Genomic DNA, 23871 nt, shown 5'->3' with positions numbered 1-23871 from the left:
GGATGCAGACAGGGTACCAGCGTGGTCCTGCTGTTTTCCATACACACTGATGAGACACACAGAGACAGACCTCCCCGGATACTTGACAAAAACACTGAGGCTAAAAGTGCTACTAATGGCATTCATTTGCAGACCACAGCAAACAGTTGTTATAGCAGTTAGCGTGCGAGTTCAGCTCATCAGTGCTGTATAATATTAGTGAAGCAGACTGCAACTGCATAACATCTGAGGTTATCAGATGGTAATAAAACTGATAGTAACAACACTATAGTACATGGGGCTAGAAAGGTGAGTTTACCATATATTCTGTATATATAGTGGTAAAATTGTGGATGCTCATATTAAACTAATGTTTGAATTTAGCTTATTATTGTCTACTAAAAGAATTTTTTTCTGACAAATATTCTCTAGACTCTCACAGATCACCTCTTTGTATGTGATTTCATTTTATGCTGTGGCTGCCTCTTGTCTCATTGCCTCAGAATACTTGCCTCATTTCCAATCGCAGTATTCTGATAGCACCACTGATAACATGCAATGGGTTTATTACGGAATAATTCAACAAATGAGCGTTTTTTGCTGGTTCAAATCCTTCATTCCATACTTAGTGGTGAGTTGAACAAAATTCTGTGACCCTTAAGAATTTTGAAAATATTGTGAAATTTTGGTGACCGTTGTTACATCAGGCAACGCAGATCAAACGTGACACGTGAAACAAACCCAAAGGGAGAATGCAAAGTTTTGTTCAGATTGGTCCGCTCATTGAGGAGGAGATAGGGTACATACAGGCATATATACTTATATTTGCTATACTGTATATCATTACAGTAAGAAGAAGATTACTTTTTACAGTAGATACAAAACAATTCCTGAGATATTGCCATTATAACTACATTCAATTGCTCTCCTTAGGGGGCATCCAGCCAGGAAACAACCAGCAGCAACATGGTGAGCAGAGACCAGGGAAAGTCAGGGACATTCAGCAAGCTCTTTGACTACAGGCGAAATACTGACTGCTGACTTGAAATGGGCAGGTCCTGAGTTAAATTTTTCTATTCAATTCAATTTTATTTATATAGCACAACAAACAGTCGCCTCAAAGGCGCTTTATATTGTAAGGAAAAGACCATAAAATAAGATCAGTAAGAGCAAAGGTTACTGTTGATTGACATATGACAAGGTAGTAAATACATTAGAGGGTTACCTAAGCAACCGGAGCCTGGAATATCAAACAAACCGTCAAAGTTGACAAGGGTGCGTCACGCAACTTTGATGGCTGCCACGTTTTTTTATATACACTTTGCATTCACACCAAGAACGTTGCTCTAAGCCTCACCTTAACCTGTATATTGAGCAAAAAGCTCAATTTACAGTACCAGTCAAAAGTTTGGACACACTCACCCATTGATATGAATTCATATCAATGGGTGAGTACAGCAGGGTACTGATAAATTCTAGCAGTCTTATTGGGAATGCTGCAGGCAATGTGCATTGGTTAGAGCTACTGACAAAACCTCCTAGGATAGAATGTAAAAAAAAAAAAAAGAAAGAGCTAAATATTGGCTATCAGTGTGTAACTGTGGGTAATATTGCAAAAGAACGTCTCTTGTTATTCACTGGTTATATGGAAATTTCTTGCTGCACAGATACTGTGGGTATGTTGCAATGTCATTTTACTACCCCAAAAAAGTCATGTTGCCATTAAATGTTGCCCCAAAACTTGGCTAGCTCACCTATAAGCTAGTGTCGCCTTACTTACAAACACTGTGAACATCATGTCCAGATTGAACCATTTTCTGTTTAAAACCTGTATATGCAGCAGTACTTCCTGTATGGGCCTACACATAGAGTCCCACTCACATAAAGCTGAAATACAAAGGGTGCAAACAAAAAAATTAGAATATTAAGTACACAGTTTTAGAAATATTTGGATGTTGAAAGAACTGAAAAGCTGATCTATTCAAATCTATAGTCCACAGGTTTAAGGTCAGTGGTTCTCCAACATGTACAGTGGAGCAAATTAGGACACCGTTCAAAGTAATTTAAGGTCAACTCCTTCAGGAAGGTCAGATTAAAATAATAGTAATAGTCATGATAATAATGTAGCAAAGCAACCTGCATGAATAGTGGCCAGTGCAGTCACCGGGGATGCTACTATGTATCATATTTAAGACAATCCGCATAACAAGATTTCTCTGTGTCCTGAATACTGGGACTTTATGTGGAAGATACACACACAAACAATCAAGTTAGATTTCAAACAGATGGGGATCTCCCACCATTTTCAAAGTATTGCAATAGCTGTGTTGCTCACTGTCACTCTGTTGTTACCATTTTATAGTGATGTGAGGCAACTCCCGCAGATGGAATATTCTGCATACTTGAGAAAAGACAGCAGTAAATGACACTGTCCTGTTGCAGATGACTACCATGTGTGCAACAATAAATTACAGAGTTTTTTTCTTTTTCTCTGCTTCATAAACATTCTCACACATACTGTACACACACACACACACATAGACAATATATTTTTGTCTTGGGGAGACATTCCTGTCCAGCTCTTTGTTGTGCCTTTAATGAGTTTTACAGGCTCTGTCTGTGCTTCAGTTGTGTTTTTGAAGCATTCTTCAGCTTATTGCCACTGTAACAGTGCAGTGTCTGCTCCAACCTCACATCCAGTTTTGTTCTCAGACCACTGATTAGAGGGAGAGTCTTCTTTCATTCTTTTGACCCCTGAGTTGCAGGACGTTAACTCTGACTCAGTATTGTAGTTTATACTGAGAGATGCTTGTTGGTTGGAAAGTCGTGACTATTAATAACAGCCCTGGTGAAACTTTTGTCATGCTATTAAAAAGAGCCAGCATGACTTAAGATATTAGGTATCTAAGTAATAGTATAGTGACAGGATTAGATGAACTGAGTAGTCTTTCTGTGTGTTTGACTTTGTTTAGCAGCACAATTGTTGCTAAGTTGAGTTCATTTCTTGGCTGTCTTTTGGCGTTGACTTAATGACTTAAAGTCTGACTTTGAATTTTGTTGAAGGAGGGTTTTATTTTTTTTGTTCCTCTGTGATAAGCCTGTTGACTACCAATGTCATACTCATTTTAGGACTTCTCTGCTGCTAGAGCTTTATTTTCAATAAAAACTCAAGGCATGATGATTAAAGCTATTGTTCTATAGATCTTTTACCTTTGAGCCTTGGCTAGCTGTTTCTCCCTGTTTCCAGCCTTCACATTAAGCTAAGCTAATCACTTGCTAGTTGTAGCTTTTCAAATAGACCAGAAATTAGTAAGAGCATATGGTACGAATCTTCCCTCCTGTTTAGTTTTTAACCCTTATTTAACCAGGAAGTGAAATTCCTGAGATTAATAATCTCTTTTACAAGGCGGCATTAAACTAAAATGGTTTTTAATGGTGGGAGAAACCACAGATCTCAGGGGGAAAAAGGCAGGATGGCAGGATCAAAGAGGAAGAACCAGCTGTACTTTCAAAGCTTTCAAAATTTCTCCTAAGGACAGATTAGGATTAATATAGAAAAAGGTTTTTAAATATACTTATTTATTTACTTGACTGCTACTACAGCTTTATTGTTATGTCTAGCTAATGTTGTTAACATTAGCTAGCTTATCTATGCAAACCAGGTTACTACCAACCAAACTGGGAGAAACCACAGAAAAAAAAAGAAAGAAAAAACCTCACAAAAATATAAGAGGATCATAAAAGCTCAACACAGAAAAGCCCTGCCTGGGGCTCAATCCTCTTGCTTCAAGGTAACGCTCATGCTATTTTGAATAAACATAAAACATTGTATTTTTTTTTTTTTTTTTTTTTTTTTAGAATATACAGCTTTTGTTTTTTCAATCAATAGGAGACTAATAAGTAGGTTGAAAACCTGCGTTCAAATTTGCTGTGCACCTCAAAATTTGGGTGCACTGAATGAAAAAAATTCAAGGAACAGATTTTTTATAATACGCCCACTCTCTTCAGTCCTCTTTTTGCTGAGGCGATAAATCAATGCCACTGCAGCTGAAGCCAGCAGCTAGTTAGCCTTGCATAAAGACTGGAAACAGACATAAAATCTACCTACCACTAATAGGTAGATGTTGTAGCATATTCGTAGTACACAGTCTAGGTACCCACACATGAATAAGTGTATTTTATGTGTGAACCTACAGCAACCTGTAGCTGACCAAACTCCTATTGCATTTTATTCGATGTGCAAATCTGACGCTTGATCTTTGTGTGTGTCTGACACTCTAAAACCTACTACGCTCTTTGAGAGCATAGTAGGCCTGTTAGTATTAGCATGGTCACATGCAAGGCAGCATGTAGATAGTAGATGTCTGATTAGTGTCTTATGCAATTACACAATTCACTTTTCAAGAATTTTCCTCAGTTCTTTTAAAAAATGGAAGGAATAAAAGCGGTACTGACCGTGGGCTTGTGCAGCAGAGCTGTGGGAGTAACCGAGGGCCAGCAGAGCCGTCTCCACCAGCTGAGAGAAGAGAATATCCTTCCTGACCAGGACAAACTCTGCGTGCTCCTCTCGTCCCTCACACACATCTGTCTGGATCCCCCCATCTGACTGCTCCACCACACAGAAGACTGGAATCATCAGACCTGTTGAGGGGGACAATAAAAGGAAAAGGGGGAAAAAACAACAGGAGGATTTTTTTAATGTCTGGCTTTAATTGTGTGCAATCACATGGCATTTTATCCCTCACAGATAGAAAACATGTGGATTGTATTCATTGTGGGTAACGCTTGTAATCAGTTCATCCTTTTTCTTTCACACTCTTGAGTGTTGCAACACCTGAAATTCTCAATATGCAGCAAGCAGCTAGGAATGGAAAATGCTCCTCAGTCCTACGTAGACTAACAGCACTGTTCCCTGCACGCCACACATTCACAGGCATTTAATCTAACGGCCTATTAGATAAGCTGTCATCATAATGACTCCCCTAACACGTATGCAAAATCAATATACAAAAGACCTAAAGGTGATAGCGGCAGCCACTTATGTTAGGCCATTAATAACGCATTAAAAACACAAGAACAGTGGAGCAACTAGCAAAAGTGTGAGCAGAGGACTTGTAGCAAAGACAGTCCCAAAAGATATTTAACATGTGGCAGGACAGAGGTCCACGGTCAAAGAAGAGTTCTCTGAATTTATTTGATAAGTCTTTTTCAAGTATGCAAATTTAAACCAGGTGAAAAACTCAAACCAGATTCTCTGGAAAACTCTACCACACACACGCACACACACACACACACACACACTCTAAAGGCCATCACATCTATTTCCTCTAAACTAGTGTGTAAGCTAAACTCTAACCTGAAATCAAGTCTTCATGCTAAAATTTACTGACTCGTGGGCATGACATGAGAAGAATTCTTGTCCCCACATTAGTAATAACACACACACACACACACACACACACACACACAAAATACTCGACTTGATTTTAAGGCCATCAGCAGCGATGCTTTGAAAAACTTCACCACAACATATGTGCACGTTTAAAGTTTTGATTTATTATATATATATATATTTTTTTATTAACAGGAACAACTTAAAGCAAGTTCAGAGTAAATTAGATCTGGTGTTTTAGACATGTGGCTCACGGTGTATCTGCCAGTCCTCTAACCCGGAGCACAAGCAGGTTTCAAACCAGCGCATCTTAAGCTGCTTCGTATGAATACTTCATGATCTGCCAGAGCTTTGGTTGCTTTGGTTTGGGATAAAGCAACCACAGCTAGGGTCGGTGACAGAAGGAGGGGACGTGTGTTGTACTCTGACAGGGTTTGCCTGCTTCAGCCGTATCACCTGTTGACATGGTTTCTTCAGGATTGAGTGGTCTGTGACCTGAAACCAACAATTCAACCTTCACACCTGCTTCACTTCGTTTAGGTATGTAAAAGTGCTAAAGTACAGTAGACGAGGTTTGGATTTCTCTGGTGCTGTGTGAGCTTCCTTCCTGTTAAAAATAAATCTTCCCACTGTTGCAAAGTTCTTCTCAAGGAGAAGTTGGTTTTCTTCTATAACAGGTTCCACTTTACCAGGTAAATGTGCCCTAAGGTGACAGAAGTGGTGGTTTGAGCCGAATTGAATGAAACTGAGTTGAACTGAACTGTATTGAACCAAATGGAGTTAAACTGAACTTCTTTCCCCTTTTAAACACCCTGGAGGAAATATTGGTGAAACACAGGTTATTATCTGGGACAGGACGGCTGGACACCTTTTAACCTTTTAATATGATATAAGCCCTAAAGGCTTGGGGTGACCTATGACATCATCGGCAACTTCTGCCTTCTGATGATAACAGCTAATATAATTGCTCTTACTCCACAGAGAAGTGGTGGATGCTTCGTGTGTGGTAAATGGTTCCTTTATTAATTCCCAATTTTGAAATATTGTAGTTCTCTTTTTAAATGTTTTTGTTACACTTGTTCTCTGGAACCTTCCTATATTATCATCTGAGATTTGGTTTTATCTGAGCCTTGTAATGCTGTCATACTGTTCAAATCTTGATTAATCACTTCCTCCTCCTTTCTTTCATTATCTGCTTAAGGTAAGAATCCAATTCCAAAATTTCTTCCTCTTGGCTCATTCCTCTAATATCAATCCTTCCTCTCCAATATCCGCCTTTTTCCTAAAAGGCTTTTGGTTTTGGGCCACCTGTCAACTCGCAATTAATTAAAACCCTCTGAAGAAATGATGGAGTGTTAGCATTAGGCAGCGTCCCAGCACTAATAATACTCGGCATGGCAGTGTGTTTTACTGCATGGCTACCACACAATACCAAACACACACACACACACACGCTTCCCTCCTATTCCCGGCATGCACACACATCCATACAAACACTTCAGGGTGCATGCAGCATTAGCTCCCCCTGCACCTCGATCCATCCCACCCGTTGTTTTAATCAGTCAATTCCTATATTTCTATTTCCTCCTCATTAATCACTCTGCTCCCAGTCCTCCAGGCTCTCATGGAGTGAATTACACACTGGAGCACTGTGCCAATTCAAGTAAGTGAATTTCCCCCAACAGGGAAATATAACTGTCAACACAGAGCAGCTCCCTCCGACCAGCACTCCTCTCTCCCTCTCTCCCTCTCTTTTCCTCTCTGCCTCTATCTCACTCTATCCTCCGTCTCCACCTCAATCTGTCTTTTCTCATACACAGTGTCCTGTGATTTGCCCGCCGAATGTATGATCTGGTTTGGACGATGTGATGTAGCCTCAAACCTCTAATCCCTCTAATATGTATAAGGATGAGTGAACAGGGATATTAAAATAAGATATGTGTACGCAGGCACTGGAAGGGGGGGTTGTGTATTTTGGCAGCTTTTCTTTGTTTTGAGTGTCACAGCGTAGAAGTTGGTGGACATATGTTGTGTGTGAGCCTGTAAATCTGCAACTATGTGTGAGTCTGTGTGTGAGTGTGTGTGTGTGTGTGGCCCCCTCCTCATGGCAGCAGTGTGGTTTGGAGGAGACACGTTGAGTTTCCTGTCTTTAAAGACAACCCATCATTATTGCAGGCCAACCATCCGTTCAGCACAGGAAAGCCTGTCCTCTGTCCTCCTTCCTCCCTCAGCCTCCGTCTCACACAGAAATACTCCTTTTTTTTTTTTTTTTTTACATTTTATCATCCATTCCTGCTTCAACACTTCTTTCGTCTTCTCTTCTTACTGTGGTCAAACCTGAGCCTCTTGTTGATTTGTTCGCCACTCTTCCAAAAACCTCACACAGATTCATCTTTACAAAGTTTGCAGAAAGGCACTGCTCAAACCCACAGATATGTATTCTGGATCCTAGAGCTCTGCAGAAACATGCAGCATAACTTTTGGCACTAATTTGCATAAAATGACCTGCATAAAGTCTAGTAAGTTTTGATTGTTTTTCCATCCCACATTAATAAATGCGCAACCTGCATGTTCTCAAAATAAACCATTGAACAAAAAAGCCTGAATGTGCCTCACATATCAACTGTAATATCACCATGAATCCAAGACACACAGTGCCACAGACTGCCGAAAGCCGTCTAAATATGGTCAATTTTGGCACAAAAACCAAATCACTAATGCTGCAGGTTCAAAATGTGGAGTCCAGAAACCAATGAGTGCCATCGCTGTGGCTGCATCCAAAACCAAGTGTTTGGAGCAGCCAAGGATACCTCATTATGGGAAACTTTGACCATGTTTAATATGAACATCCAGCACTGTAACAGTATAAATGACAGGAAACAAGCAAAAGAATGTGTACACTCTAAATACTAATATGAAAAAGCCTGTCCATCTTTGTTTCAGTGTTGCCCCAAAATAATGATTGATTTTCATGGTACATATAATTAATATTAGTGATCTTAAAACATTAATATAGAGACTGTAAAAAAGAAACCAGCGCTCATTCTCACACACTGACCTAAATAACTAACGAGCTTTCTTTGTGTGATTAAAATCAGGTTCAGGTCTACAGATGAGGCTCTGCCTTAGTTTTAAAAGTGACATTTAGAAAAACAGTGAGAAATACACTGATTTTATTTATTTATTTTTTGTCTAAACTGAGGTTTCACAATTTTTTTCATTAAGATACTCCACCCTTAAATACCCAAGAAAAACCATAAAATCTCATCCAGCCCTTTTCTAAATACGATACCTCCGTCTGGTGTGACAGTGCAGTCTTTAAATAACTGCATCTTGATTATTAGCATTTTCAGTTAACATAAAACTAAAGTGATGGAAATGAATTTGTGATCACATAAAAAGTGTCACATTTTTTCAGCCTAAACCAAAAACAGGATTTTACAAGATAAACATGCTGCAAACATGTGACAACGTAACACCCAAGACACAGACGGCTAAGTGCCCCCCACCCCCGCACATTAACAAGACCCAACTTTGACGATGAATGCACGGATCAATAACCCACAGCGACTTGTATAAATCTTGTTTATATGGAGCAATCTCCTTTATTTGGTAAGCCCGTGTTATACAGTTCCCCCCAGACTTATACATTAACTGGACAGAAGCAGCTTGAGCTTCTCCCATCAGCACTGCCACATTACTACATGGCACACTGTGTCAAACTCAGCCTCACGGCCAGGATGTGGTTCACTGCAGAGCCAAAAGCCACCTTTGGGTTTGTTACATATAAGAGCTCTAAAACCTCGGACACTTGGACAAGATCACACAACTCACACAACGCAGGATTTATGCACATTAAATAATTAGAATAATCATTAGCTTGGTGATCATTTGTTTTCATTAAACACACTTTAAAGAGCTGCATTTAACCAAACAACCTGGTACAAGAAATGAGTGCATCATTTTTTTTTTTTTTGGGAAAAATGTAAATAATTTTGGATGTGCATCAATTAGAATAATAATTTTCTTTGTTCCCAAGACTTGGGAGAACAATTTAGTTTTCCTTCATTGGTGACATTCCCAGTGCCTAACCTGTGTTATGGAGAAAGGCAAAAAGGACCTTTTTGGAAGAAATTTAAATATTTGTTGATTTGTGTGTATTTTTTTTTCTTTGACCCCTGATTGCCTAGATTCTGTCAGCACAGAGTGAGGTTCATCAGGATGACTTAAACAGGTTAAAACAAATCTCTTCATTTAATAACTGCACCACAAGAAAATGTTGCTCCGTCCCCGTATTTACACCTCTTGGTCAGCACGATCCTTACCTCCAAGGGGTCTTGGTGGGGCTCCGTTGTGGCGTATTCGTGGCCCAGTGGGACTCCCGTTGAGCTCCAACCGGCCCTTCTTCCCCGGTGGCGGGAGGCCACTGAGATCTGGGCTGCCTCCCCTTCGCTCAGGACTGTCCTGGGTGATGGGACTCTCCCCTCCTCGCTCCATCCTCCTCCAGGCCCCCAGAGGATCTCCGGCCAGAGAGAATGAGTCTGTAAAAAATGGCATTTAACAATAAGATAAGTAGAATTTCAAAAATAAAGTAATGCTAAAACTATAAACTTTTTTTTTTTTTCAAATTGGCTAAACCCAAAGACCATCAGTTTGTCTGCAAGCTTGTGTATGTAAGACAAAGCCTGATGTTTCATAGTTCTTTGTGCCATAAAGGTCTATACAAAATCTGCTTCCTTGGTGCTACAAACACACAGTTTTACACCAAAGCTACATTGATTTGTGGCTCACAAATGCACAGTTATCTCTGTTTGAGTGTTAAATATTTGTGAACCCTTTTCAAAGATTGATGTCTTCGGTAATTAAAGGCCTGGTCTGAGAGCTACAGGCAGAAAAACAAAGTTAGAAAGTACTAAGAGGCAGACAGCTGAACGTTTGGACCATTTCAAAGGAATAATTGACACTGAAGCATCAGAAGGTCGATGACAGCTCACGGATAGAAACTTACATCAGTGGACTTGTACTGCAGTATGCAGTATGCGAACACTTTAGATATCCTTTACACCAAGCACCTAACAACAGAAGAAGAGCTCTTCTGTTTATTGTGTTTGGCTCAGGTATGTGACAGGGAGGGATGGAAAATTTGCAACTTAAATACACCACCAAACTGGGAGGGTGTGTTTGGAATATGACATGAGGAGAGTGAGGCCTGTTTTTGTGTGTGATGCAGGTGCCCGAACTAGCTCCCATGCTCCATTTATGTTGCTATTATCTGAGACTGCTGCAGGCCTCCTGTGATGCACAGAGCATCTCCTCTCCACCATCTGGTTTTTGTTTATTTAACTTAATTTAATTTTTTTTAAACTCTCCGTGGATTTTTATGCCACAGATTTATCTTTTGTCTGCTCTGTCTTCTAGATTTTTTTGCCCTGTTTGATGTTCGTGGTCTCCCTGTGCTCCTCTTTCCCCTCACCCCTCAGCCGGTGGGGTGTCTGCCCCTCCCTGAGCTTGGTTCTGTTAAAGAGAGTTCTCCCCATGGTCACCAAGTGCTTGTGTATAGGGGATTGTTGCAGAGTCTTTAGCTTACAATATAAATCACTTTCAGCATAAATAAAAGGTGCTCAGAACAACCTGCCTGGCAGAAGTCTAGCAAAGAGAACAGGTGGTATTTTAATGGTAAACTGTAAGCAGAGTTAACGCTTGTTGGTACAAAATTAACTCATAAATTATAATCTTCTTCATTTTTATGTTTCAGTAAATAGTATAATAAATATATTCAAAGAACAGAACTGTAGGCAAACAGAGAAAAAGACAGCTATTGGAGTTTGGGGGGACTGTGTGCTACCCATGCTATCACACGGTCAAAGAATCATATAACACTTGTGACAACCACCTTTAACATGTGCCAACCCTGATGAGAGCGTGAGCCTGGTGGGTCAGCGTCCCCTGATAGGGGAGTGTCAGCCAAATGTCTAATATAGGGTAATGCTGTTAACAATGCTTCCAGGCCTGACTGGGGACTCATGCCAAAGTATCAAAGAGCAGCCAGCTCGCTCAGGCCAAATGGACTGCTTTTATTTACATAAGAGCCCTGGACAATATCAGCCTGCATGTGTGACCCTCAGTGAACACAGAGATTAGAAGCTGCCAATAGAAAAAGCAAGCATATGAAGCCTTTTTATTTGTTATTAATTATTTATTAAGAATAGTTAACAGAAACAGAGGGTCTATGAGTGACACTAGGCAGAAATGCATGAGCACAAATGAAGTAGAATCCACAGTTATTGTTTGAGTGAAACTTATTCCTCAGTGCTTGATTAGAAACCTGCCCCCCCCCCCCCCCCCACCCCCCCACCCCCTTTACTGCCTTTACTGCAGCTGTAACTCTCAAACAAAGGACACTTTTTGTGGTGGTGTCACTCAGTCGTCTTCCTGCCCTCTCGTTCCGCCTCGTCTTTTCCCTACCTTCGCTCCCAAACTTTCCTTCTTGCACAACAACAGAGCTGAAGAAAAACAATACACCACAAAAACACAAAACAAAAAAGTAAACTCACAATCCGAGACATTTTAGGAGCTCGGGCTAAATTTCAAAATGAATAATAAATTAAAAACATTAGCTTTGCAGTGATTAAAAGTGTGGGTGGGAGGCAGAGAGGCCAAAAATGCAAGTGGCAGAGTTTAATAAAAGTGGCTTAAACAAAACAGAGAGAAAGAGAAGAACGAAAACAAGTTCAAAGAATTACACTGAGTGGGAAGCAATGTGTTTAAATATGAGTACAATGGTAGCTATAATTCTCAGTGTGATGCTTGCTGAAAAAAAGAGAGGCTTTGCAAATAAAACTAACCACTAACAATGTTGCAGCTACAATAAAGAGCAAGTGAATATAACGCAAGATTGAAATAAATTCAGTGGCTGTTGTCAGCTGCAGTTTAGAGTAAGGACTGCACTTTAAAATAAGTGTAACTGTACTTGGCTCATTAACGCCCTGAAGTCTAACTCATAGGTGATAACACTAACCCTGTATTAGGGGAACACAACAAAACAAAAAGACTATAGTTTTTGATGCACTGAAGGATTTTTCTCTTTGTTTGGACACTCTCACCTCTGAAGTCTCTAAGTCATCACTGGGGGTGGGAGATGGGCACTCACATCAAAAACTAGTTACACTTTGTCCAGAAATGTTCTGCTTGATTTTCTCCATCATCAGCGACTCAGGCTCTGGGCTTTGTTTTGTTTTAACTAAATGCAAGACAGGTAAAATTTCAGAAACTATAAACTGTGGAAATGTTACTTTTTAAATCAGTTCTCATACGTTAATTTTCACATTACAGTTTTTATTTTTTCCATTTCGGTGTAGGTAAAGATTCTATCAGAAGTGGCAGACATTAACCACACCCTGGGGGCGGGGCTTTGGAGCTGGGGGTTGTCAGTAGTAATGACTTTGACCTCAGAGGATTAAGAGGATAAAACTATTTAATTTAACTTGTTCTACCTCTCACTTACAAATAATCCTCCAAAGAATCTGTCTTTATCACCAACAGGTCCCATCCTGCTTTAGCTTCCCACACTGCTACTCGTGATCCCTATCAAGCCCTGCCCTTGCCGACATCTCACCATCTAACCTGGGACATACATGCAGCACACAATCTACAACCACTTTCTTCATCTCTAAACATATCCTGCTTCAATTATACTTCATTTGGCATTTGATCCGAGAGATAAAGAATGTTACTGAGCCATGATTTTTTTTTCTTTCTTGGTTAACCTCACTCACTCACTCACTCACTCACTCACTTGGTGCCATAAGATAAGGTGCTCCATCTGAATAACAGTAAAATTACTGTTTAAAATCATCTTATGTTTTAGGGATTTATTTTTGAGAGTTCTTTTTTTTTCTACAACCCTGATTTCAAAAGACAAATAAAAAATAAACAGCAGGATTTGCAAATCATTTCTACCACAAATTTAAGCTCTAATTCTAAGTCATTGTTCTATATATGTATATATAGAAAAGAAAAGAAAAGAAAAAAATATTTCTTTTCTTTTCTTTTCTTTTTATCCCCAAATAGTCAGTTTTGCCTTCAACCAAAGTACAGGGTTAGGGTGGGCTTGGTGTTAGAGTTGTCATCCATCACCTCAGAGGTTTAACCGCCTTGGTAAATGGTCTCAGCAGTTCAGCCCTTCAAGCCCTCCTCTGTCATCATTTCATAATGTTTTAAATGGATGACAGATAGTTTAGCCCTCACACTCTGGCCCCATGCTTTTGTAATAGGTGCCAAGTGTAGTTTGACATTGTCTTGCTGAGATAAGCAGGACCAAGAGTTTTAATCTTCTGAGGTGGAAGTCATCAGCAGTAAAACATTGTGCGAGGTATACTACTGAGTAATATATGTAGTATACGTGTGCAATTATATTTCAGGCATTTAGATTTGATTGAGGTGATGAGAGAAAGGAGTCTGTACATCATATGCTGCATCACCAGGTGTATATGAGATAAACTAGTTCCACTTAGTTTAATATACAGTAAGTATTTCTACCTAAATGTACTCAAAGCTCCAATAGTAGAAATACTTAGGTCTTCTATATTATAACAATGTTCATCATTAACTCATTATTTTCTCTGCTTTTTTTTTCAGCTAAAAAAAATCCCCTAAAACTGTTTTTAATGGAGTAAATAACAGCCTGGAAATGGGACTGTGTGTGTGAATATCAAGGTATCATGTAAACATCCTGTCACAGTCTGATAAATGCTAATCTATTTTATGCAATTATTATGGGTTGGTTGTGCAATAGCCTTTTGTTCTGAAAACTGTCTTTAAACCGTCTTTATAACTCCACACGGTGCATCGCATCTTAACGACTTCGACTGTCATTAAAATCCTACATAAAATGGATTTAGCCTTCAGAAACTGAGATCCTTATCGACCCCATCCTAAATTCATCTGCAGTGCGTTGTGTGATAAGGTGCGTGATAGTTAAAGCAGTTAATAAAGAGGTGATAAGAGTGGCTGTTACATCTTTCTGCTATGGAGACGGGGATCAAATGTAATGTCTTTTTGATAAGGCGAGGCTCATGACACATTTCCCAGTTTACTGCTTCTCTGGGCAACTGTCAGAGCTCTTAGGGAAACTGGAAAATGAATTATTCTTATAACTGTTGATTATATTTTAACAGATGTGAATGTGTTTCTTCAAACCTTTAAATCCCACTCTGAGTGTGTCAGAAAGAGTTCTGTTTGTCCCGCATAATGTTTGATAGTGGGACAACCTCGTGTTTTGATGATAAGCCACTATCAAATTCCACATTATTACACTGTTCTAGACATAACAAATACATACTGGGGGCCAAAGACGAGATTGCAGAGCAAAAATGTGGACACACCCAAAGAAATAGAGGAGTAGGACACAACAACAAACACACCTATAAACAATGTGTCCAGCTCAAAGACGTAAACACACACAAACAGAGGCTAACATGTAATTCAAAGCCAGCCTAAACTCTGCAAATCAAGACGGATGACAAACACTGACATCCATGTGAGACACACAGCGAAGGATGACTGGTGTAAACTGGGAGCCAGTTAATTCTACTTTTTTAAAGATAATCGCTTGTGGTTTTATTTTCGTCTCACCTGAATTTTAAGGTTTATTTCAAAGCGTGGCCTCCTCGACGCGTGCGCACCACGTCCAAAAACAGGAGCAGAGCAATGACTGTTTAGAAGATGCACCAAAAGAAGAAGCCTGCTTTTATCTCTCCTCCTGCCTCCCAACTTCACACACACCTAAACACACACACCAATCCCATTGTGATAAGTTTTACAGGAAACAGAGGGCGGTAAATGCCACAGCTCCAGCACACACACACGCACACACACACACAGACACACACACACACACACACACACACACACACACACACACACACACACACACACACACACACACACACACACACACACACACTTAGGAGCAAAGCATTAGTAGGAAATCCAACTGACCTCTGAGGCTGCAGAGCTGTAGAGACGCTCAAAGAAGAGAAGCCAAACTCCCGCTGCCTCGGGGCCTCGCCTCTAACTGCCTCTCCGGTATCTCTTTTTACCGTTATGATACGTGTCTGCTAATGAAGGTTTCTGCCTTTACCATGCAAACCAGCCAGAGAGAGAGAGCGCGTGTGAGGGAGAGAGGGAGGGAGAGAAAAGGTGACCTATGAGGGCATTATTAGCACTGATAACAGGGGAGAATGAGAGAGGCGTCACCTATAGGGAAATATGCACAGATACGGCTGTTCTTCCCGTTCCAGATCCAGTTTTATAGCAGGGCTATCAAACTATTGGTTAATGCTTGGCTCTGCAGCACAGATAAAAGAAGGCAGGCAGGCAGGCAAGAGGAGGAGCGGGGGGGGGGAGGCATTATTAAAGGCCCTGCTGTCAAAGATGCACAGAATGTACACATACATGTATGCACTGGGCGGGGTGGACGTAATAATGGAGATGGGATGCGATGCGATGTCTGCCTGAACATTACCCACAGGGAAAAGCCAGCTTGGCTCAATTTGTGTGACCTGGATCCACAGGATTTGACTCTTTTCATCCCGTAGATGGAGTCTGTGTAAAGATTTTAAGACCTGAGCTGTTTAACTTCGTAATGTAGTCAAAGCTGAGTTTCCTTAAACAGCTTCTGAGATTCTGATTTGGGAAAAGTCACACTGTTTCATCATAGAGGCGTACTGTCTGGGTCTGCAGGCAGTGATCATCTGTGACAGCCCTAACCCTAACTCTAACCCTCGGCACTCAGAATGTCATTTATGATTGCATTAAATTTTTTTTTAATTATTATTAAGTATTAAATTGCTCGCCATCAAAGAATATTCACCCCCGCCCCCCCCCAAAAAAAGTCCGTTTCACCTTTCTCCAGAATATAGGGTAGTGTTAGGGGTTATCACCTGTGATGACCTCAGAGCAACAACACATCTGACAGGTGCTTTCTTTAAACCACCGATTGGCTGTTTGTGATATAAAATGGAACCGGAAGTGTTCAAACTGCTTTTTTGTTTGTTTAGTTTTTTTTTGTTTTTTGTCAGGCCAACAGTCGCAAAGCCAAAGTTGCTGATTTTAGCTTCAGTAAATATTCACATTTGCGATGCTGAAACCCGAGAAGAAGGAAAACAAAGTGAAGGGTTTGCACACTCAGACGAACAGATACAGATACGTCTGCCTGAATTCAGAAGCATGAATGTGCTTTTAAAAGGAAAAAACCCGAAACAAATCAAATGACCAGAATTGTTGCAGATTTGTTCTAATTATTTATTTCATGAATTTTTTACCATTTCAGCTCAAGATATCTGCTTGATTTCTGGATGTGTGGGGAAACAATGAAACTAAGGATGTGACAGCTGTGGGCTTCTATTCTGACACTGATGCTAAAAAATAACTTTTTTTCTGTCTTTTTTTCCTTGTGTATTGTTGTCATTTATTCCTCTTTTGTTGTGGGAAAATGAAGATATATTTCATTTAAAAAGCAACTGTTTGAATGTCTTTCAGCTCTTTATGACACATTTTCCAAATAATTTAGGGAGCTCAAAACTGATGTGACACATAAATCTAAATTATGCCGTCTTATCTGCTGATCTGTATCAGCTGATAGTGATGTATCAGTGCTGCAGAATTTGATCCAAATCAGTGAGCAAACTTATTGCCAGTTATTTATTTATTAATCAGTCGTTTCAGCTTGAGTGAACTTCTTGCTTCCTGGAAATAATGAAACTAACACCTATCATGAAATTATTGGCAAATAAAAGTACAATTCACCTGATTGCCAATAAGTCTTTTGATTTATTTTGGTCGTTTATTTTCTAGTTTGTTAAAAGGGAAACAAAGAAATCTTTATTTTGAAAAAGTAGCCTAAATATTTTATAGACATTCAGCCCTTTATTACAGAATTTGTGATTACTTAGCCAATGTAAAAATTGATGCAACACAACAGATAAATATCAACTATTTACGGCATCTTATTTATTGAGAAACAGGCCAATATCATCCTGCACTGATGTGTCGGTGCATCCCTGAATGAAAGCATTGACTTTCTGAGGTTAATCTGTTCATGCTGCAACACTTTTGTTGCACTTATTATGCGAGAAAATGCACAGGAAATAAAACTGAAGAGCAAGTTAACAATCGCCTCTTTCTAAATTTGTTTTTGAAAGTCTGAAAGCAACATGAGGAACAACATGAACATTTTTATGTTGGTGATTATGAGGAATGATTGCTGTTCGGGAAAGTTACATTAGTGCGGAATTTGCTGTTTATGGCCATCAGATGTGTTACTGTGATGTGGAGAGCACTGGTGTGAGGGGGAAGAGGGACCTTTAAGGCAAACACAACTATTTTGAAGCTCTGAAGGGGTTTCACAGGCTCAAACACACACAGACTGAGGAAAGCAAGCAGGGTGAGGGGGTGAGACGAGGCCCCTTCTGGCAAACATGTTTGGCTCTCTCGTAAACATCTCATTTGATAACGCGAGGATGAAGAGCAACCATTTGCAGCCTCACCCTTCCAGCTAGGAGGATGCGCACACTCTTCCGCGCAAAGACAGACACTGAGCCACACAAACCACAGCCAGCGTGCTACACAGACTCTCTGCTTTAACACTTCCAGGGACCACACACTGACTCAGAACACAGCCACTCGCAGCGTGGACGAATGAGGAGCACGAGAAGCATGAACAGCAAAAACAGCGATGTTATCATAAGTCGGACACTCGTGCAGCCTCTTTGAACTGTGAGGAGGAGAGGATTAAAGCTGCATTACATCATGAAAAGTTTCTGCTATTTTGCCCACAGAGGAGAGAAGTAGCTGGAGGGAAATGGTAAAATTTTACTGTGACATCCACACACACACACACACACACACACACACACACATTGATGCCAGACCATCCACCACAGCTCACGCAGGCCTTAACAGAATGAGAGTAACTCAGTTTGCGGGGGAAGTTTCCTCAGGCTTTAAGGGGTCCATTTATTATCACCAGTAAGTGAGACCATTATGAAACAGGCACAAGGTTAAATCAGAGATATAACAATGTACATATGTGTGTACAGAGCAGCAGTGACGCCCAGAACCATAGCATCATCATCATCATCATCATCAACGCCCACACACAGGTTCTAATCTAATCTGCAGTTCAAAAGCGCATCTATAATATGTGTGAACAGATAGCCGGGTTCATGGAGAGGGAGAGTCCCTGAAATATTGACATGGAGTACTTAAAGGTAGATGGAGCCTCATTTTCTCATAGCTGGCAGACTCCTGAGAGATTTTCAGATATAAAGTGACAAAGTTTTAAAAAAGACTTCTGAGTAAATGAGAGAATGAATAGTTTTAGCTGCTGAGGCCAAGATTTAAAAACCATAGCATGCAGACTTTGCACATTACGGACTTGCACAAAATATTAATCCTTAGCGGATCAGTGTAAGCCAAAGTTTCCCACTATTTCTGACGCTCAGCATCAGTCCCGCTCCTCTCTCTAACTTTTTTGACCTCTGCGCAAACTTTAAACAGACCGGCAGCTCTTACCCATCACCGCCACTGAAACGAATTCGTTTTTCCTCGCGGTTGGCTAAAAAAATAAAACATAAAAAATAAAATAAAATCTTGCCTGCCTGCACCCCCCCCCCCCTCCTCCACATATGTGTATTTTTTAAAGGAGTCCTGCTGCCTTGTGAGAATGAGAAAAGGTTGACACTGAGGTGCAGCCTGCGCTCAAAGCGCGTCACCTTTCTGCCTGCAGTCTTTATCATTTCAATTAGAAACTACAAGTCACGAAAATAAATATCAACCTGATTATCTGCACTTGGACTGAACCACAAAACTGCTCCAAAAAATAAGAAAAAAGGGAGAAAAAATAATTTTAAAAAAAGCGACATGGAAGCTGGCATTTCTAACTTCATGAGAAAAACACTCCAAACATGAGCGCTGCTTGGATTCTTGGTGGTTTGGACAAGAAGAAGGAACTGAGTCAGCCTGCTAAAGGTCAGAGAGGACGGGGAGACTCCAGCGTTGTTAGGCTGCTGTCAGTGAGGAACCTCCGGGTTCACGCACACAGCCGCAATAAAAGAGTCTTTTTTAAAATAAGAAGAGAGGGCAAAGGACTGCCTTTAATTTATATATATATATATATATATATATATATATATATATATATATATATATATATATATATATATATATATATATATATATATATATATATATATATATATATATCAACCGATACAAACTTGTATTAACAAGCCACGGTTAATTATGAGGCTGAAAAGGAAGACAGTCGGATTTCTCGTAAGGGGGGAAAAGCGTTTGTGTTTAGCAGGACAAACTATTGCTCCTGACATGACGGTCTGCAGAGGGACTGTTTCTCATTTGCAGCAAAACGCATTTGGCTCCGGTTTCTCCTGATTACGCGCAGCAGACTTGGAGGCCAAATGTCTTCGTATTTCTGAAGAAAAAAATACCAGCAGGTAACTTTTAGAGTTTGAGTGTGCGGCGTGTCGCAGAGGTTAGAAGGCCCTTGTAGCTGCAGGCAGCACTTCTCTGCCTCACTATGTTTTATTCATCACTCGTCCCGTTTTCTGCTGAATATGTGTCTCTTTGCAAACTAAGCAGGGTAAAACTAACGGGGGAGGGGGGGGGGGGGGGGGGGGGGGGGCTGTTATTTAGGCTCCGCACGTGTTAATTAGTAACACCTCTCAAAGTAATTCGTCATGAATTATATTTTTTTTCAAGTTAAAAAGTTACAAAGTGGAGAAATACTGAAAATATCACTTCCTGTTTTGTGTTTTAAACCTGAACACACACACACACACACACACACACACACACACACACACACACACACACACACACACACACACACACACACACACACACACACACCTTGCAGTGGTGAATTATTTTGATCCTGTCGATGAATAAATCAAACACTGTATTAGTTTTAGGCCGTGTGTGCTTTTATTAAAGCTCTAAATAAATAAAAGATGGAATAAGTTATCAAAACATAACCTTAAATATTTAAAGCACAATATTTAGAGAATTGCCCTTTTTTAAAAATTATTATTGACAATATTAAATATTACTTTGTAATTTTAAAGACAAATGTGCACGCCGGGTAATATTTCGTGCTTTAAATGGAAGTGACCTTCCGTTAAAAATGACGCATAATTAAGAGAAATAACCTATATTTATTTTAAAGGCTGGGCTTCCGCTTCATGGTGAAAGATGAGAAAATTCTAGGTAAATATGAATTGTAATTTTTAACTTATTTTGTAGTAAAAATTTGATTTTGATGAACTAATTCATTAATCATTTATATTATTAATAATAACATAATACTAGTAATACATAATACTAATAATATATACTACTAGTATATACTAATTAGTATATTATTCTATATTAGTCCTTAAATAGAAATATTACTAGTATAACCTGCACTATTATTATTATTATTATTATCAATATTATTATTATTATTATTATTATTGTTTGATCATTCAGATTTACTGAGGAAGCCTTAAATCAAAGTTCCTGCAGGTTGCTGTTGTTGGTTGGATGTTGTGCGTCTGCCTTGTTGGTCTATTAAATTAGACAGAATTTTTTATCATTCTGGACCTCGCAGTGATTTGGAGCCCCTGTAAATCTCTACATGATCTTACAGTAAAGACCTGCTGCTGACAGTCACAGTGTGTGTGTGTGTGTGTGTGTGTGTGTGTGTCTTCTTGTGTGTACTCACTGTTTACGACGTGTCTGTAGCGCTGCTGCCCGCTGAGGAGGCTCTGTCCATTGATCAGGAGTATTGAATCCAGGGCTGGGCTTTGATTCGACTCCTGGATCGCGCGGGTCCTGTGCTGCTGGATCTGGAATCGGAACCGTACCGGAGATCCACAGAGAAGAAAAGTTGGTTTACTGGTGCTGGAGGCTGAGGTGTGTGTGTGTATGTGTGTGTGTGTGTGTGTGTGTGCGTGCGTGCGTGTGTGTGTTTGTGTTTGTGTGGATTTCGCGTAAAGCAGCGGAGCGAGCGGAGATGAGACGGAAGGAAAAAGAGTTTGTGGACAGCAGCGCGCACAAACTTGATGCGTTCGGCTGTTTTTTGTTTTTTTTTTAACCTTCTTCTCTTTTACGCGTCTGTCTTTAGCTCAAAAGGCGACTCTGTGGCACAAGTCTGCTCTCCTCTAAACTCATGGCTTCATCCTCGGAAGAGAGAGAAAAAAAAGCTCACAAACAATGCGACGCGCCAGTGAAAACGTTCTGCAATCCGGGAAAAGAACACAAATCTGACCGAAAAGTAAAAAAACAGCGGCGTTCAAGTTGCAGCGTCACAGCGGGGTTTAACGGCGCGGAGGACCGGTTTCTAATCAGTGTATGTCACTTTCAATCTTTCCTGTGCCAACGGGCGCACTGACTGGTAGAGGGAGGAGAGAAGGGAGGAGAGACAAAAGCGGAGGGAAGGGAGGGAGGGAGGGAGGAGAGGGGGCGTCAAAAACAGCTAATCTAACCCATGAAAGCTTTTTGTGGGCCGGATCTCTCTTACAGGACACAGAAATCAAGCCCAAGTGTCCAGCAGAGCTCTTCTTCTTCTTCTTCTTCTTCTTCTGCCTTCACATTTGAACTCTTTCGCCATTCACATGAAGGGAGGGGGGATTTGTTTTGACTTTATGACGTCTCCTTGCAAGAGGAGCAGCTGAATTTTCCGACTCATATCTCCCTCAGATCTCGGTGCCATAACATGCGCCCACCTATCAGGGCGACCTTGACGCGTGCGCCCTCGTGTCACCTTTTCTGTGATTAGAATGATTGTGCTTCACGCAGCGGTAACTTATCGCGCTGCTATCAGCGCTGCAGCTTCCCTCTAATACCCTCAGGCATGTCAGTATCATCCGAGCTGAAGTCCATGTGCTGATACATGTTAATAAGTAGCCTAATAAGAAGTCAAGGATGAGCTTTCTCTCTCTCTCTCTCTCTGACTGTGTGTGTGTGTGTGTGTGTGTCTTTGTATTGAGCCATCTAATAATAACAAAAGCAGTGGGCAGTGCTGTGGGATCCCTGTTAATGATAAACCTGTGACTTGACAGACAGATGTCACCGCACCCTGACTAATAGATAAGGAAGCCAGCTAGAGTCAAATGAGCCGAAAGAATTTTGCAGCCTTTATTTTGAAAATATCACTAAATCTTTTATGCCAAACAGGACAAATATAGTAAAAATGTAGGTGAGAATAAGGTTTGGGTTTTGTTTGTTTTCTTGAGCTGTGCTGAAGTTCTGTGCGCAAAGCTGAAAGATTCCATTAGAGATAAGAAAAGGCTACAGATACACATATATTTTTGGTTTTGTTCGTTTAACCCTGGGTTGTTTGTTTAACTTATTTTGCTTTTGGACTATTTTAATGACAGCTCTGTTTCTAATCTCCCCCTGACGGAACTACGGGCACGCACATTTACACGCAGCCTCAAACTGCAACTGTGCGGAGGCTCTCAAACGCGTTTTTACACGCGCGGTCGAACTGAGAGAAATGAAGCCACCGGCTTCCAGCATCTGCAACACGAATGCACTGCTGGCTGCAGCGTTTTCATGGAGCAAGTAACCGTGCGGGCACTGGTGAGGAGGAGGTGGTGGGTAAGGAGGAGGAAGAGAGGGGCATGCATTACTGCTCTCTCTCTTCCTCGGCCTCTGTGTTCAGGATCTTGCTCGGGATTGGAAGAGCCAGCTGGATCCAACAACAACAACAAAAAACGGAAATAAAGTGTGCGCAAGGAGCGCGCCTGGCTGTTGAGGAAAAGAGGCGGCACAGGCCTGCCTGTTGGAGCTATGGTTAGTAACAGGTAGAATTTGGCACATGATGGGAGAGTTGCAGCAAAGAGCAATCATAGAAAAGACGCTAAACTTAGCAGGGCTTCAAACTGCTTCTTAATTAAGAAAGAGGGATATTTTCTTCAACACTACCAAAAAACATAAAAACCGCTGTACACAACAAAAGCCACATCTTTTGACTCACCTTTCCACTGAAACCTCGGTATGAACGCGAAGACACCTGGCAGCGCAGCCAGCTCCCGCAGCTGTGACGCGAGAATTAAGTGGGATCAGAGCGTGGCGGAGAGCCAGTTCGCTCCTCGCCGCTCATTCGTCAATAATATTAAATATGATAATGACGGCGATGTCGGTGCTCACGAGAGGAGGGTTGGGGGGAGACCGCGGCAATAACGTGGGAGTGGAAGAAATGCAGGCCTCTTTCAGGCGACATGGCAAACAGAGTGTGTGCGTAAAAGAGAGAGTGATAAGAGCTTATTGAACAATTTATGAAATGCTGGATGTCTGGTAAAAATGCACAGGTTTGGCGGTTTGTTCTGCAGGAGGCCCTTTGCTGCGCTGGATTCTTGCAGAGCTCGTTAGAGATTTAAAATGAGGGTGTTAAAATCCGTTTAAAGCTTTTTAATTCTCTGCATACATGC

General features: G+C 40.7%; 1 protein-coding gene across 2 annotated transcripts in view; it reads right to left on the bottom strand.

The window, feature by feature from the left end:
• Nucleotides 1–23466, bottom strand: part of satb2 (SATB homeobox 2) — a 54027-nt gene extending 30561 nt beyond the window's left edge. The window contains exons 1-4 of one of the 2 annotated variants that reach the window (XM_030757325.1): nucleotides 23418–23466; nucleotides 21159–21282; nucleotides 9697–9912; nucleotides 4435–4620 (exon numbers count right to left, since the gene is read on the bottom strand). In XM_030757325.1, coding sequence (XP_030613185.1) covers nucleotides 4435–4620; nucleotides 9697–9868 — 358 coding nt within the window. In that variant the 5' untranslated portion in view covers nucleotides 9869–9912; nucleotides 21159–21282; nucleotides 23418–23466. Of the gene's footprint in view, nucleotides 1–4434; nucleotides 4621–9696; nucleotides 9913–21158; nucleotides 21344–23417 lie in introns of those variants that run through there. The other variant, XM_030757326.1, reaches the window with a different exon arrangement.
• Between the last annotated feature and the right edge of the window lie 405 nt (nucleotides 23467–23871).

Source organism: Archocentrus centrarchus, chromosome 21 (genome assembly GCF_007364275.1).
Source record: "Archocentrus centrarchus isolate MPI-CPG fArcCen1 chromosome 21, fArcCen1, whole genome shotgun sequence".
NCBI lineage: Eukaryota > Metazoa > Chordata > Actinopteri > Cichliformes > Cichlidae > Archocentrus > Archocentrus centrarchus.
This window is presented reverse-complemented; position numbering and strand designations above follow the sequence as displayed.